Source organism: Scyliorhinus torazame, chromosome 14, assembly GCF_047496885.1.
Source record: "Scyliorhinus torazame isolate Kashiwa2021f chromosome 14, sScyTor2.1, whole genome shotgun sequence".
NCBI classification, from domain to species: Eukaryota; Metazoa; Chordata; class Chondrichthyes; order Carcharhiniformes; family Scyliorhinidae; genus Scyliorhinus; species Scyliorhinus torazame.
In genome coordinates, this window is record NC_092720.1 from 209863722 (window position 1) to 209880752 (window position 17031).

Consider the following 17031-nt stretch of genomic DNA (forward strand, 5'->3'; position numbering starts at 1 on the left):
ATGAGTATTCCAGATTCCCCTTCGCCATCCCATGCCCCGACATGACTTCTGCCATCGTCATCAAAGCCCTCAACACAATCTTCGCTCTGTTCGGCTTCCCCGCCTACATCCATAGCGATCGGGGATCCTCATTCATGAGTGATGAGCGGCGTCAGTTCCTGCTCAGCAGGAGTATTGCCTCCAGCAGGACGACCAGCTATAACCCCAGGGGAAACGGGCAGGCGGAGAGGGAGAACGGTCCAGAAATCTCCCGGCCTCCTGCTGGCAGGAGGTCCTCCCCGATGCACTGCACTCCATTTGGTCGCTCCTATGCACTGCGACTAACAACACACCCCATGAACATCTCTTTGCCATCCCCAGGAAGTCCACATCCGGGGTGTCACTCCCGATTTGGCTCGCAGCTCCAGGACCCATACTCCTCTGTAGGCACATACGACTCCACAAGGCGGACCCGTTAGTTGAAAGGGTGCAGTTACTCCATGCTAACCCCCAGTACACCTACGTAGCGTACCCTGACGGCCACCAAGATACTGTCTCCCTCAGGGACCTGGCATCAGCAGGTTCCACACACACACAGCCCTCCGATCCGGCTCCACCCCCCTCTCCCCTGCGCACCCAGCAGCAACACCCCCTCAGGACCATCGTCCTCCCCCTGCCCACGCCCGAGGATGAAGAGGATTTTGGCATGCTCCCGGAGTCACTGAGGACCAGACCAACACCGGAATCACCGCCACCACTGTGTCGTTCCCAACATCACATCAAGGCCCCGGACCGGCTAAACCTGTAATTGGTTTGGGATTATCAAACCACCTTGCACTGGACTTCGAAAAAAATTTTTGCCTCTGTATATTAAACTTGTTCTGTATATAGTTCTCCGCCACTCCCACCGGACTCAATTTTAGCACAGGGCTAAATCGCTGGCTTTGAAAGCAGACCAAGGCAGGCCAGCAGCACGGTTCAATTCCCGTAACAGCCTCCCCGAACAGGCGCCGGAATGTGGCGACTAGGGGCTTTTCACAGTAGGCTTCATTTGAAGCCTACTTGTGACAATAAGTGATTTTCATTTCATTTCATTTCATTTCATTCAACAGGGGGTGAATGTGGTAATTACCACTGTTGTATATATTAGGAGATGTGTGGTAAGACCCATACACAGTCCCTGCCTGCTGGCTCCGCCCAGTAGGCAGAGTATAAATATGTGTGCCATTTCGCCAGCCAGCAGCCATTTCGCCAGCTGCTGTAGGAGGCCACACATCAATAAAGCCTCAGTTGGATTCAACTCTGGTCTCTGTGCAATTGATCGTGCATCAAGAGTCAAATAAACTGGAACTGAGCATCAGCCCCGCTCACAGACACAGTGACTCTCACACAACGTACCAGACACACCCACACACTCACAACATGCTGGAACTGAGCATCAGTCCCGCTCACAGACACAGTGACTCTCACACAACGTACCAGACACACCCACACACTCACAACATGGAACTGAGCATCAGCCCCCCTCACAGACACAGTGACTCTCACACGCCGTACCAGACACACCCACACACTCACAACATGCTGGAACTGAGCATCAGCCCCGCTCACAGACACAGTGACTCTCACACAACGTACCAGACACACCCACACACTCACAACATGCTGGAACTGAGCATCAGCCCTGCTCACAGACACAGTGACTCTCACACACCGTACCAGACACACCCACACACTCACAACATGCTGGAACTGAGCATCAGCCCCGCTCACAGACACAGTAACTCTCACACGCAGTACCAGACACACCCACACACTCACAACATGCTGGAACTGAGCATCAGCCCCGCTCACAGACACAGTGACTCTCACACACCGTACCAGACACACTCACACATTCACAACATGCAACTGCAACTGGATTACAATGGGAGTTCCAGGAGAAAATTAAACTTGGGAAACACGGATAATTCGATCCAAGTATCAAGATCAGGGCAACTTATTTCTGGGTGGTTACAGATATTCCTGGTGGGACGTCATTACTTTGACGATAGCAGAAAAACGGCCACAAAAATAAAAAATGTCAGTTACATTTTGATTCTCCTTTTTTTAACTAAATACTATATTTATTTCACAATTATCATCAGTTACTTTGTGACTGAAGTTTCACTGAACTGACCCGCAATATATTCCCTCACCTTCAGGAATATCAGCATTTCCTCGTTCAGCAAGTATTGAATGTTGCTGCACCGCGGACCCAGTCTCTTGCGCGATTTCGGAAGAAATTCCTGTCAGTACTCAGCGAATTATTAGAATGAGTAGCCGTTGTTCTCTGGACTTTCACAATGGAAGGCAAAAACTAAATTAGCCTAAAGGACAAAGAAGGGGAATTGGACCCTCTCCAGGGCGGGTTGATCTCCAAGAAATGTTGACAGTGGAGGGAGTGAGAGAGAGACAGAGAGGGGAGGAGTGGAATGGACTGTGAAAGAGACAGAGAAGGAGGAGGTGGAGTTGCGCAGGATCGAGATTCCATTGCCTTTTTCTCCAGTCTGAACTCGCTGCCGATTACAAACCCTCTGGGAAACAATATCCCAATTCATAAACTGAATTGTGTTAATGATTGCAGTCACCCCCGCCCCAAGGAAAAGGCAACGTCAGTGCCAAGAAATCATTTGCGGCGAAAGGTACGGAGGAGATACTTGGATGGTGTGATCTGTGAAATGTGTCATCTAGAAAGAAAAACTTGTATTTTTCTCGTGTAATTCGCCGCAAATGGAAAACTGGTTGCAGTGAGCAGAAGAGTGGTTGCAGTGAGCAGTACAGTGGTGCAGTAAGCAGTGGAGAGGCTGCAGTGAGCAGAGGAGTGGTTGCAGTGGAGAGGCTGCAGTGAGCAGAGGAGTGGTTGCAGTGAGCAGAAGAGTGGTGCAGTAAGCAGTACAGTGGTGCAGTGAGCAGTGGAGTGGTTGCAGTGAGCAGGGGAGAGGTTGTAGTGAGCAGTGGAGTGGCTGCAATGAGCAGCGGAGTGGTTGCAGTGAGCAGTGGAGTGGTTGCAGTGGAGTGGTTGCAGTGAGCAGTGGAGTGGCTGCAGTGAGCAGTGGAGTGGCTGCAGTGAGCAGTGGAGTGGTTGCAGGGAGCAGTGGAGTGGTTGCAGGGAGCAGTGGAGTGGTTGCAGTGAGCAGTAGAGTGGTTGCAGTGAGCAGTGGAGTGGTTGCAGTGAGCAGTGGAGTGGTTGCAGTGAGCAGTGGAGTGGTTGCAGTGAGCAGTAGAGTGGTTGCAGTGGAGTGGTTGCAGTGAGCAGTGGAGTGGTTGCAGTGAGCAGTGGAGTGGTTACAGTGAGCAGGGGAGTGCTTGCAGTGAGCAGTGGAGTGGTTGCAGTGAGCAGTACAGTGGTGCAGTGAGCAGTGGAGTGGTTGCAGTGAGCAGTAGAGTGGTGCAGTGAGCAGTGGAGTTGTTGCAGTGAGCAGTAGAGTGGTTGCAGTGAGCAGCGGAGTGGTTGCAGTGGAGTGGTTGCAGTGAGCAGTGGAGTGGTTGCAGTGAGCAGGGGAGAGGTTGCAGTGAGCAGTGGAGTGGCTGCAGTGAGCAGCGGAGTGGTTGCAGTGAGCAGTGGAGTGGTTGCAGTGGAGTGGTTGCAGTGAGCAGTGGAGTGGTTGTAGTGAGCAGTGGAGTGGCTGCAGTGAGCAGTGGAGTGGTTGCAGTCAGCAGTGGAGTGGTTGCAGTGAGCAGTGGAGTGGTCGCAGTGAGCAGTGGAGTGGTCGCAGTGAGCAGTGGAGTGGTTGCAGTGAGCAGTGGAGTGGTTGCAGGGAGCAGTGGAGTGGTTGCAGTGAGCAGTGGAGTGGTTGCAGTGAGCAGTAGAGTGGTTGCAGTGGAGTGGTTGCAGTGAGCAGTGGAGTGGTTGCAGTGGAGTGGTTGCAGTGAGCAGTGGAGTGGTTGCAGTGAGCAGTGGAGTGGTTACAGTGAGCAGGGGAGTGGTTGCAGTGAGCAGTGGAGTGGTTGCAGTGAGCAGTACAGTGGTGCAGTGAGCAGTGGAGTGGTTGCAGTGAGCAGTAGAGTGGTTGCAGTGAGCAGTCGAGTGGTTGCAGTGAGCAGTACAGTGGTGCAGTGAGCAGTGGAGTTGTTGCAGTGAGCAGTAGAGTGGTTGCAGTGAGCAGTGGAGTGGTTGCAGTGGAGTGGTTGCAGTGAGCAGTGGAGTGGTTGCAGTGAGCAGTGGAGTGGTTGCAGTGAGCAGTGGAGTGGTTGCAGTGAGCAGTGGAGTGGTTGCAGTGGAGTGGTTGCAATGGACTGGTTGCAGTGGAGTGGTTGCAGTGAGCAGTGGAGTGGTTACAGTGAGCAGTGGAGTGGTTGCAGTGAGCAGTAGAGTGGTTGCAGTGGAGTGGTTGCACTGAGCAGTGGAGTGGTTGCAGTGAGCAGTGGAGTGGTTGCAGTGGAATGGTTGCAGTGAGCAGTGGAGTGGTTGCAGTGAGCAGTAGAGTGGTTGCAGTGAGCAGTACAGTGGTGCAGTGAGCAGTGGAGTGGTTGCAAAGAGCAGTAGAGTGGTTGCAGTGAGCAGTAGAGTGGTTGCAGTGAGCAGTAGAGTGGTTGCAGTGAGCAGTGGAGTGGTTGCAGTGAGCAGTAGAGTGGTTGCAGTGAGCAGTAGAGTGGTTGCAGTGGAATGGTTGCAGTGAGCAGTGGAGTGGTTGCAGTGAGCAGTAGAGTGGTTGCAGTGAGCAGTGGAGTGGTTGCAGTGAGCAGTGGAGTGGTTGCAGGGAGCAGTGGAGTGGTTGCAGGGAGCAGTGGAGTGGTTGCAGTGAGCAGTAGAGTGGTTGCAGTGAGCAGTGGAGTGGTTGCAGTGAGCAGTGGAGTGGTTGCAGTGAGCAGTGGAGTGGTTGCAGTGAGCAGTAGAGTGGTTGCAGTGGAGTGGTTGCAGTGAGCAGTGGAGTGGTTGCAGTGAGCAGTGGAGTGGTTACAGTGAGCAGGGGAGTGCTTGCAGTGAGCAGTGGAGTGGTTGCAGTGAGCAGTACAGTGGTGCAGTGAGCAGTGGAGTGGTTGCAGTGAGCAGTAGAGTGGTTGCAGTGAGCAGTAGAGTGGTTGCAGTGAGCAGTACAGTGGTGCAGTGAGCAGTGGAGTTGTTGCAGTGAGCAGTAGAGTGGTTGCAGTGAGCAGCGGAGTGGTTGCAGTGGAGTGGTTGCAGTGAGCAGTGGAGTGGTTGCAGTGAGCAGGGGAGAGGTTGCAGTGAGCAGTGGAGTGGCTGCAGTGAGCAGCGGAGTGGTTGCAGTGAGCAGTGGAGTGGTTGCAGTGGAGTGGTTGCAGTGAGCAGTGGAGTGGTTGTAGTGAGCAGTGGAGTGGCTGCAGTGAGCAGTGGAGTGGTTGCAGTCAGCAGTGGAGTGGTTGCAGTGAGCAGTGGAGTGGTCGCAGTGAGCAGTGGAGTGGTCGCAGTGAGCAGTGGAGTGGTTGCAGTGAGCAGTGGAGTGGTTGCAGGGAGCAGTGGAGTGGTTGCAGGGAGCAGTGGAGTGGTTGCAGTGAGCAGTGGAGTGGTTGCAGTGAGCAGTAGAGTGGTTGCAGTGGAGTGGTTGCAGTGAGCAGTGGAGTGGTTGCAGTGGAGTGGTTGCAGTGAGCAGTGGAGTGGTTGCAGTGAGCAGTGGAGTGGTTACAGTGAGCAGGGGAGTGGTTGCAGTGAGCAGTGGAGTGGTTGCAGTGAGCAGTACAGTGGTGCAGTGAGCAGTGGAGTGGTTGCAGTGAGCAGTAGAGTGGTTGCAGTGAGCAGTCGAGTGGTTGCAGTGAGCAGTACAGTGGTGCAGTGAGCAGTGGAGTTGTTGCAGTGAGCAGTAGAGTGGTTGCAGTGAGCAGTGGAGTGGTTGCAGTGGAGTGGTTGCAGTGAGCAGTGGAGTGGTTGCAGTGAGCAGTGGAGTGGTTGCAGTGAGCAGTGGAGTGGTTGCAGTGAGCAGTGGAGTGGTTGCAGTGGAGTGGTTGCAATGGACTGGTTGCAGTGGAGTGGTTGCAGTGAGTTGTGGAGTGGTTACAGTGAGCAGTGGAGTGGTTGCAGTGAGCAGTAGAGTGGTTGCAGTGGAATGGTTGCAGTGAGCAGTGGAGTGGTTGCAGTGAGCAGTAGAGTGGTTGCAGTGAGCAGTACAGTGGTGCAGTGAGCAGTAGAGTGGTTGCAAAGAGCAGTAGAGTGGTTGCAGTGAGCAGTAGAGTGGTTGCAGTGAGCAGTGGAGTGGTTGCAGTGAGCAGTAGAGTGGTTGCAGTGAGCAGTAGAGTGGTTGCAGTGGAATGGTTGCAGTGAGCAGTGGAGTGGTTGCAGTGAGCAGTAGAGTGGTTGCAGTGAGCAGTGGAGTGGTTGCAGTGAGCAGTGGAGTGGTTGCAGTGAGCAGTGGAGTGGTTGCAGTGAGAAGTGGAGTGGTTGCAGTGAGCAGCGGAGCAGTTGCAGTGAGCAGTGGAGTGGTTGCAGTGGAGTGGTTGCAGTGAGCAGTGGAGTTGTTGCAGTGGAGTGGTTGCAGTGAGCAGGGGAGTGGTTGCAGTGAGCAGAGGAGTTGTTGCAGTGGAGTGGTTGCAGTGGGCAGTGGAGTGGTTGCAGTGAGCAGTGGAGCGATTGCAGTGAGCAGAGGAGTGGTTGCAGTGAGCAGAGGAGTGGTTGCAGTGAGCAGTGGAGTGGTTGCAGTGAGCAGCGAAGTGGTTGCAGTGAGCAGTGGAGTGGTTGCAGTGGAGTGGTTGCAGTCAGCAGCGGAGTGGTTGCAGTGAGCAGTGGAGTGGTTACAGTGAGCAGTGGAGTGGTTGCAGTGAGCAGCGAAGTGGTTGCAGTGAGCAGTGGTGTGGTTACAGTGAGCAGTGGAGTGGTTGCAGTGAGCAGCAAAGTGGTTGCAGTGAGCAGTGGAGTGGTTGCAGTCAGCAGCGGAATGGTTGCAGTGAGCGGTGGAGTGGTTGCAGTGGAGTGGTTGCAGTGAGCAGTGGAGTGGTTGCAGCGAGCAGTGGAGTGGTTGCAGTGGAGTGGTTGCAGTGAGCAGTGGAGTGGTTGCAGTGGAGTGGTTGCAGTGAGCAGTGGAGTGGTTGCAGTGAGCAGCGGAATGGTTGCAGTGAGCAGTGGAGTGGTTGCAGTGGAGTGGTTGCAGTGAGCAGCGGAATGGTTGCAGTGAGCAGTGGAGCGGTTGCAGTGGAGTGGTTGCAGTGAGCAGCGGAATGGTTGCAGTGAGCAGTGGAGTGGTTGCAGTGGAGTGGTTGCAGTGAGCAGTGGAGTGGTTGCAGTGAGCAGCGGAGTGGTTGCAGTGAGCAGCGGAGTGGTTGCAGTGAGCAGCGGAGTGGTTGCAGTGAGCAGCGGAGTGGTTGCAGTGAGCAGTGGAGTGGTTGCAGTGGAGTGGTTGCAGTGAGCAGTGGAGTGGTTGCAGTGGAGTGGTTGCAGTGAGCAGCGGAGTGGTTGCAGTGAGCAGCGGAGTGGTTGCAGTGAGCAGCGGAGTGGTTGCGGTGAGCAGTGGAGTGGTTGCAGTGAGCAGTGGGATGGTTGCAGTGAGCTGCGGAGTGGTTGCGGTGGAGTGGTTGCAGTGAGCAGCGGAGTGGTTGCAGTGAGCAGTGGAGTGGTTGCAGTGAGCAGCGGAGTGGTTGCAGTGGGCTGCGGAGTGGTTGCGGTGAGCAGTGGAGTGGTTGCAGAGGAGTGGTTGCAGTGAGCAGCGGAGTGGTTGCAGTGAGCAGAGGAGTGGTTGCAGTGAGCAGTGGAGTGGTTGCAGTGAGCAGCGGAGTGGTTGCAGTGAGCTGCGGAGTGGTTGCGGTGAGCAGTGGAGTGGTTGCAGAGGAGTGGTTGCAGTGAGCAGCGGAGTGGTTGCAGTGAGCAGCGGAGTGGTTGCAGTGAGCAGTGGAGTGGTTGCGGTGAGCAGTGGAGTGGTTGCAGAGGAGTGGTTGCAGTGGAGTGGTTGCAGTGAGCAGTGGAGTGGTTGCAGCGAGCAGTGGAGTGGTTGCAGTGGAGTGGTTGCAGTGAGCAGTGGAGTGGTTGCAGTGGAGTGGTTGCAGTGAGCAGTGGAGTGGTTGCAGTGAGCAGCGGAATGGTTGCAGTGAGCAGTGGAGTGGTTGCAGTGGAGTGGTTGCAGTGAGCAGTGGAGTGGTTGCAGTGAGCAGCGGAATGGTTGCAGTGAGCAGTGGAGCGGTTGCAGTGGAGTGGTTGCAGTGAGCAGCGGAATGGTTGCAGTGAGCAGTGGAGTGGTTGCAGTGGAGTGGTTGCAGTGGAGTGGTTGCAGTGAGCAGTGGAGTGGTTGCAGTGAGCAGCGGAGTGGTTGCAGTGAGCAGCGGAGTGGTTGCAGTGAGCAGCGGAGTGGTTGCAGTGAGCAGCGGAGTGGTTGCAGTGAGCAGTGGAGTGGTTGCAGTGGAGTGGTTGCAGTGAGCAGTGGAGTGGTTGCAGTGGAGTGGTTGCAGTGAGCAGCGGAGTGGTTGCAGTGAGCAGCGGAGTGGTTGCAGTGAGCAGCGGAGTGGTTGCGGTGAGCAGTGGAGTGGTTGCAGTGAGCAGTGGGATGGTTGCAGTGAGCTGCGGAGTGGTTGCGGTGGAGTGGTTGCAGTGAGCAGCGGAGTGGTTGCAGTGAGCAGTGGAGTGGTTGCAGTGAGCAGCGGAGTGGTTGCAGTGAGCTGCGGAGTGGTTGCGGTGAGCAGTGGAGTGGTTGCAGAGGAGTGGTTGCAGTGAGCAGCGGAGTGGTTGCAGTGAGCAGAGGAGTGGTTGCAGTGAGCAGTGGAGTGGTTGCAGTGAGCAGCGGAGTGGTTGCAGTGAGCTGCGGAGTGGTTGCGGTGAGCAGTGGAGTGGTTGCAGAGGAGTGGTTGCAGTGAGCAGCGGAGTGGTTGCAGTGAGCAGAGGAGTGGTTGCAGTGAGCAGTGGAGTGGTTGCGGTGAGCAGTGGAGTGGTTGCAGAGGAGTGGTTGCAGTGAGCAGCGGAGTGGTTGCAGTGAGCAGTGGAGTGGTTGCAGAATGGTTCTGGGGAGCGCCAATTACAGTAGGGGAAGAATGTGGAAGAGGTGAGGGCAGAGTGTCACTCGTGCACGAGGTTGGGAGAGACGGTGCAGTTGAGGGCGATTATGGGAGGTGGTGCGGAGGGGTGTGTGAGACAGTGTGTGAGGGAGTGGGAGAGGGTGTAGAGTGGAGCGAGGGAACTCCGGAGGGACAGGGATAAAAAGAAGTCCAAGGCAGGAACTATGCAATGCAGGATGACCTTTTACTTGCTGTCGCCCACGTTGTATGACCTACTGCAGGATGCTCCTCCCCTTTCCACTGCCCCACCCACTGCATTCCCCTCCCTGGGAGACATAAGAAAAGATCTTCAGGCAGACGCCCTGATCTTTTCATAAGATTACCTAAAAGCCGCAGAATGCTTGCACAGGATGCCGTATATGGCATGATAATGTGACAATGGGGAGTGGGTGCACACTTGATTTGTTAGGTGTGAAGTAACTAACATATGGAAATGCAAGGTGAGGATGTGCAGTTCCCAGACATGCTCAACTTTCTCATTAAAGAGCGAGATGAAGTCATTAATGTGGCCAGTAGAATGAGATAACATTTTAAATGATCAAAAACTCCATAGATAAACCGATTTAAAACCCACCAGGACTGAACTTGCACACACTTGGATGTTTCAGATTAATTAAAAGTGAAGCGGAGAGATTTATCGAAACTCCATTTCTAAAACATCTGTGAGGCAGTTGCAGCTGAGCAAAGGGGGTGGGACCCACGCAGACACGGGGAGAATGTGCAAACTCCACACAGACAAGTGACTGGGGGGGCGGGAGGGCTGTTTATATTTATGACGTGATGTTTATATTTATGTTTATATTTATGGCATGACAATCATCTATATTTTGTGCGTGCTGATCAGGAGTGGGGGTGGCTTATCTAAATCCAGCGTTACATTTTACTGGATAAGTTTGCAAAATATTATTATTGGTGGAAGAGCAAGTGTTGATGTTGATTATTCTGATAATCCAGTAGCTGTAATATGTTGTATACATTATGTAATCAAGAAATTGGGAAATTATCTCATCACTTCGAAATAATCCAGCAATCCAAAAGTCAATGTGAGAAGAAATTAGCTATGTTTCTTTCCCTCAATGGGGAAAGTTGTAAGAATTCGCTTAAGAAAAACCTTACAATATCCTCAGAAATGTATTCAATATTAGAGGTCGTTCCCCTCCCTCTCTTGGGAGCCTTCCTGTGTTTCAAACACTCGGTGGAATATGATTGGATGTAAAGCAACAGATGAGAGATGAACTACGACATGATTTTATAGGAATTAGGAAGTCTTACCTTGCTAATTGATCATAGAGAACGTGATTGGCGTTAGGCTCCCAGAAAGGTACATAAACGGACTTTCTAAGGGGAAAAACAATTCAGACAGGAAGGAACCAGTGCTGGCTCCTGCCTAGCCTGTTGCTCAGCGCAATGAGGCAGACGAGGGCTTTTTGAAGTAATCCCCACTGACTTGAGCAGAACTCTGACCATCTCCACCAGATGTTGAAGAGGCTGGAGAGGGGAGATGCTGAGAGATTATTTCCCCTGGTCGGGCAATTTAAAACGCGGGGTAGCAGTCTCAGGCTGAACAACCGATCATTTAGAACGACTATAGCGGAATTTCAGTGAAAGGATTCTGTATCATTGGATTTCTCTCTCGCAGAGCACGGTGGATGCTCCATTGCATAAATATGTTTAAAACTGGGATAGAGATTCGGAGAATCAAGGGGATACGGGGAACGAGCAGGAAAGCTCACCGCCACCTTCTTCAAGGCGATCAGTGCTCCAGATGTGGTCTCGCCAACATGCCATGCAATTGCAACAGCACTTCGCTACTTTTATACTCCAGTCCTTTTGCAATAAAGGCTACCATTCTCTTTGTCTATTTAACTACATGCTGAACCTGTATACCGACTTTCTGCGATTCATGAGTAAAGACACCAGATCCCTCTGACGCATTTTGAATCTGCTTTCCATCTAGCTAATTGTTTGCCTTTCTATTTTTTCGGCCAAAATGGATAATCTGACAAATTTTGGCCCAATCTCCGAGCCTATCTATATCCATCTTTAAAATCTTTATCTCCTCTTCACTGCCTGCTTGGCTACCTAATTTAATGCCATCCGTAAATGTTGCTATGTTATATTCAGTGCTTGCTTGCACCATTTACATAAATTGTACACAGTTGAGGTCCCAGGACTGACCCTTACGATACCCTGCTAGTTACAGCTCTCCAGCCAGAAAAGGACCCATTTATCCCAACTCTCTGCTCTCTGTCAGTCAGCCAATCCTCAATCAAATCTAGTACTCTGCCCCCAATCCCCTGTGATCTCATCTTCCAGACCAGTCTTTTATGCGGTGCCTAGTCAAACACTTTCTGGAAGTTAAGATGTGCCACATCCTCAGATTCCCCATTATCCACCTTGCTGGTTACATCCTCAAATAGCTCAAGCAAGTTTGTCAAGCATGACTACCCCTTCATAAAAGCATACTGACAATGTTGGATTGAGCTTTCTCTTTCCAAATGATCAATCATCGCCTCCTTATGATTGATTCCAGCAACTTTCCCACCACAGAGGACAAGCTAACCACTCTATAGTTCCCTACTTTTTGCCTCGCTCCCTTTTTGAATAGGGGCACCACATTAGCTTGTTTTCAATTCACCAGGACGCTTCCAGAACCAAGGGAATTCTGAAAATCATAACCAATACATCCACTACCTCTGCTGCCACCTTCCTTCATACCCTCGGGTGACGGCCATTCGGTCCTGGAGACTTACCCGCCTTTAATCCTATTAGTTTATTTAATACTGTTTCCCTAGTGATGCATTAACTGTAGTTTTTGAATTTTTAAAATTATCTTCTACCGTCAAGACAGAGGCAAAATATTGGTTCCACCATATCTGTGTTCCCCATTATTACATCACCAGTATCATCCTCTAAAAGGCCAACATTTAGCTGTTCTCTTCCTCTTTATATACTTATAGAAGCTTTGGGTATCATAGATTTTGTAGAATTTACAGTGCCGAAGGAGTCTGCACCAGCCTTTGGAAAGAGCACCACACTTAAGCCCACACCTCCACCCCATAACCCAGGATCCCCACATAACCTTTTAGACACTAAGGGGCAATTTAGCTTGGCCAACCCACCTAACCTGCACATCTTTGGACTGTGGGAGGAATCCGGAGCACCCGGAGGAAACCCACGTACACGGGGAGGAAGTGCAAACTCCACACAGTCACCCGAGGGTGGAATTGAACCCGGGACCCCACATCACTGGAGCTGTGACCACGTGCCGCCCATGTTTATGCTTTCTGCTAGTTTCCTTTTGTAGTTCATCTTAGCTCTTTTGATTTTATATTTCGTCGTCTGTTGCTGAACCTTAAAGCTCTCCCAACCCTCCATCTTACCACTAGCTTTTGCAGTATGGCATACCCTTGTGTGACCTTGCTCCACGGGACTAAAGTGTGTCCCCAGTTGTCTCCACTTCAAAAGTAGCCGTGGATAGTAAAGCAGTTTGGAAACTTCGGGATGGTGGAAGATGCCATATACACGCAAATATTTTTTGCTGGTATTTCTAGCACTAAAGTCCAATCGTACAGTTTACAGTTCCGATCGCTAATGATCCTCCCGGTACCTATTGTTGAAAATTATCTATTGATTCTTTTTGGACACTGTGTTTTAGTTTGCGTGGGCATAATCATTAAGGCAATTCAGTTTCTGCGCCTGGATCTAACACCGAGTTTCACCAGGTCTGTAATTGGCAGCGAGTTCAGACTGGAGAAAAATGAATGGAATCTCGATCCCGCCCATCTCCACCTCCTCTCTCTCTACTCCAACTGCTATCTTATCCTGGACTTCTCCCGCTTCGCCTGTCCTTTAACCCGGTTTGTATATCCTGTTCCAGGTCTTATTTTGACGTACAAATATCGACGGCACATAGATTCGTTAACAAAATAACTGAGTATTATAGTGATTGTCATCAGGAAATCGCGGAACTGATGATGTTCAGGAATTAAGTAACACCCAAAGTTAAACCGGTTTGAAACAAGAAGTGCTGAGAGTGAACATGGCTTCCAAACAGCTGGTCAAGAGTTTGAGCGAGGAGACAGTTTGTCCCATTTGTCTCGATTTCTTCACTGAGCCGGTAACACTGGATTGTGGACACAACTTCTGCCGCTCCTGTATCTCCCAGTTTTGGGGAAAGAAGGAAATAAACTCCTGCCCGGAATGTAGAGAGAAGTTTCTCGAAAGAACCCTCAGGATAAACCGGGCCTTGGAGAATCTGGCCGAAAAATTAAAGCTGAATCCAAAAGAGAAGGAAAGTAAACTTCACTGTGAGGAACATCAGGAAGAACTGAAGCTGTTTTGTGAAACTGACAAGAAATTGATCTGTGTGATTTGTAGAGATTCGCGGGAACACAGAGAGCACCGCTTCCTGCCGATTAAAGAAGCTGCTGAAATCTACAAGGTAAAAGGTGATCTCGCCTGACAATTTATCACATTTTCATGGTCTAACATTTTAATTTTTTGATTTTCTCTTCCAATCCTAGAATCAGCTGAAATCTTCCTTCGATTGGCTCACTGTGAAAAAATCGGCGGTTGTAGAAACGGAACTGAAACAGACACGGAAGATTTCTGAAGTTAGGGTAAGGTCTCTTTGTGCTGATTTTCTGGGATCTCGGTTAGTTTTGTTCCCTTTATCGCGGGACGTTAATTATGTTCCACATTTCATTTGGTAGGAACAATCGAGCAGTCTGCAGACCCACATCACATCCGAGTTCACTAAAATGCACCAGATTCTCACTGAGAAAGAGCAGCGTTTACTCAGAGATCTCAGGGAAGAAGAGGAGAGGATTCTAGAACCAATGGAGAAAACCCTTCGAGAGATTCAGGAGAATTTAAATTCTATTGAGGAGAAACTCTCCAAGTTGCGGAAACAGATGGAGCAAAAAGACGAGTTGATATTTCTGAAGGTGAGAATTTGAGTTTAGTTCGCACAGTCACAAAAGAATCGATGATAATTTTGAACTAAAGGCAGAATTTCTGATTGATTTGATAATTTGATGTGGATTGAAACCGATTGCTTTGCCTGTTCCGGGGTAGTTCTGCTTCAGTTACTGATCCTCCCGGTAGAATCATGGGAAGGCGCAACAATAACAACCTGCTTTTATAGCGCGCCTTCAACACAATAAGAAGTCTCAAGAGCACCTTGCAGAACCAGTCTCACAGAGATTAGACCAATTCACATAACGTCAGCAAAAGCACTTGACCTCTTCCGCATAAATCGTTATCAAGTAGCAGAATAGTTTAAGAAAGTGGACAAATCGACACTTGAGACCTTGGGATTTATAAATGGAGACGCAGAATACCAAAGCAAGGCAGTGAGGATGATAAAACACTTCTTCGGCCTCAACTGTAGCATTGTGTCTAATTCTGGATGCAGTAAGGCTTTGGAGAGAGTCCACAAAAGATTTAGGAGATTGGTTCCTGTTATAACCTGCCTACGTACGATTGGCTGGGGACTAATGACTATCCCACAATCCTATGGGAGTATGAACTTCCCCAATGAGGGGAGGCAGAGAAACTCCTAGTATAAATAAGCTGGCCAGTTCAGGAACCAGCAGGAAGGAGAAGGTAGCAAGGGAAGTTACTGCTACTGTTATGCATATATTGTTATAGTAAATAAATGTTATTACATTGTATCCTTAAAACTCGTGCTGGATTCTTCGTGGCCCTCACAAAACTGGCGACGAAGGTAAAAGTGAATAGCTGTCTACACTGCTGAAGCCACCTCCCTGGATTTTTGTTGGATACAGGTTGGAAGTTGTTTTCTATTATACCATGCCTCTGTACGGACGTTTGGATGTTTTTGATGCTGCGCTGGAAAGCTGGAACCAGTACACACAACGGATGCGTTACTATTTCCGGGCAAACAATATCACTGAAAACAAGCGCCAGGTGGTCATATTGCTCACCGCCTGCGGCCCGCATACGTTTGGGGTGATTAGGAGCCTTACGTACCCAGCTGCGCCGGACACCAAAATGTTTGACGAACTTGTGAATATAGTGGGGCAACACTTTAACCCAACCCCGTCCACGATAGTCCAGCGTTACCGGTTTAATACGGCTGAGAGGACCCCTGGAGAATCCCTTGCCGATTTTTTTTATCCAGGCTACGTGGGATTGCGGAATACTGTGACTATGGTGAGACCTTGTCAGAAATGTTACGCGACCGTTTGGTTTGCGGTATTAACAATGCAGCAACCCAGAGAAAGTTGTTAGCGGAGCCAACATTGACTTTTCAACAGGCAATACAAATAGTCTTGTCCCGAGAGAGCGCAGAGCGAGGAGTACAGGAGTTACAGGGAATTGAAGTGCATGCCTTGGGGCGCAACCCTTTCCGCCCAAAAACGTCCCCCCGCACTCCTGCGGTACCTTGGGCGAGGCAACGTCCGGACCGACGCCAGTGGCCATCGGACATTCCTCCCTGAAGGGAGCCTTCTCCAGAGCCAATGGATGAGGAGCCATGTCCGTGTCAGACTTGTAGGCGCCGACCCCGTCACGGACGGCGGTCCTGGGGACGCCAGAGGCGCCGTCGTTCCAACCGAAACTGGGACCAGCCCAGGGGCCGTAACTGGGACCAGCCCAGAGGCCGTACCTTCCATGTGGATGAACCTGCGGCGGCCACTCCTGAGGACGTGGAGACGGAGGACGACTGCCTGCAGCTGCATTGTGTGGCAGCTCCCCGTGTGGCCCCCATTAAGGTGACAGTACGGGTCAATGGCCACCCGCTGGAGATGGAGTTGGATACTGGCGCAGCGGTCTCCGTGATCGCCCAGAGGACATTCGACCGCTTCAAGCAGGGTATACAGACCCTTACATTAACTGACTCACAGGCCAGGTTGGCCACCTACACGGGGGAACCACTGGACATTGCAGGAACTACAATGACCCCTGTTGTCTATGGACACCAGGAGGGGCGTTTCCCACTTATCGTAGTGCGTGGCCATGGGCCCAGCCTGTTGGGTCGGGACTGGTTGCGCCATTTGCGGTTGCAATGGCAGCACATCCTCCAAACAGTTTCTGGAGGGTTGACTGAGGTGCTAGGACGTTACCCAGAGGTATTCCAGCCTGGTTTGGGAAAAATAAAAGGGGCCGTAGCCCGTATCTAAGTTGAACCAGGAGCCACGCCGCGCTATTTCCGGGCGCGCCCAGTGCCTTACGCCTTGCTCGAGAAGGTAGAAGGGGAGCTCACTCGTTTGGAGAGTTTGGGTATTATCAGGCCCGTCCGTTTTGCTGACTGGGCAGCACCAATTGTACCAGTAATGAAGCCAGATGCCACAGTTCGCTTGTGTGGCGACTATAAACTTACAGTGAATACAGTTGCCCGACTCGACCGATATCCAATGCCTCGCATAGAGGATCTCTACGCGAAACTTGCAGGTGGACTCTCATTCACAAAATTAGATATAAGTCACGCCTACCTGCAGTTGGAGCTGGACCCTGCCTCCCGACCATATGTAACAATTAATACACACCGGGGCCTGTATGAATATACACGGTTGCCCTTTAGAGTATCCTCTGCCTGCGCAATTTTTCAACGTGTTATGGAGGGCATTTTGAGAGGTTTACCACGTGTGGCTGTCTACCTAGATGACGTGTTGATTACAGGGACGTCGGAGCAAGAGCATTTGGAAAATCTGGAGGCTGTCCTTAGACGCGTTTCGGAGGCTGGAGTCCGTTCACGTCGCACAAAGTGTGTATTTCAGGCAAAAGAAGTAGTCTACCTAGGTTATCGGGTGGACCGCGAGGGTCTGCACCCCGTCGCAGAGAAGGTGCGCGCAATTCAACATGCCCCCACCCCGACTGACACTTCGCATCTTCGTTCTTTTCTCGGTCTCGTAAACTATTACGGGAAGTTCCTCCCCAATCTGGCAACTACGCTGGCCCCTTTGCACCTGCTGCTAAAGAAAAATCACACCTGGGTTTGGGGTCAGCCACAAGAAACCGCTTTCCGGCGGGTAAAGCAACAATTGTCGTCGTCTGGGTTACTAACCCACTATGATCCGGGAAAGCCTTTGCTCGTCACATGTGATGCATCCCCGT

General features: G+C 51.1%; 1 protein-coding gene across 4 annotated transcripts in view; it reads left to right on the forward strand.

The window, feature by feature from the left end:
- LOC140390443 (zinc-binding protein A33-like) overlaps positions 1-17031 on the forward strand; it is a 59386-nt gene that overhangs the window by 12045 nt on the left and 30310 nt on the right. For 2 of the 4 annotated variants that reach the window (XM_072475586.1, XM_072475588.1), the window contains exons 3-4: positions 13476-13571; positions 13665-13898. In XM_072475586.1, the coding sequence (XP_072331687.1) occupies positions 13476-13571; positions 13665-13898 (330 nt within the window). Of the gene's footprint in view, positions 1-12746; positions 13394-13475; positions 13572-13664; positions 13899-17031 lie in introns of those variants that run through there. The other 2 variants (XM_072475585.1, XM_072475584.1) reach the window with 2 other exon arrangements.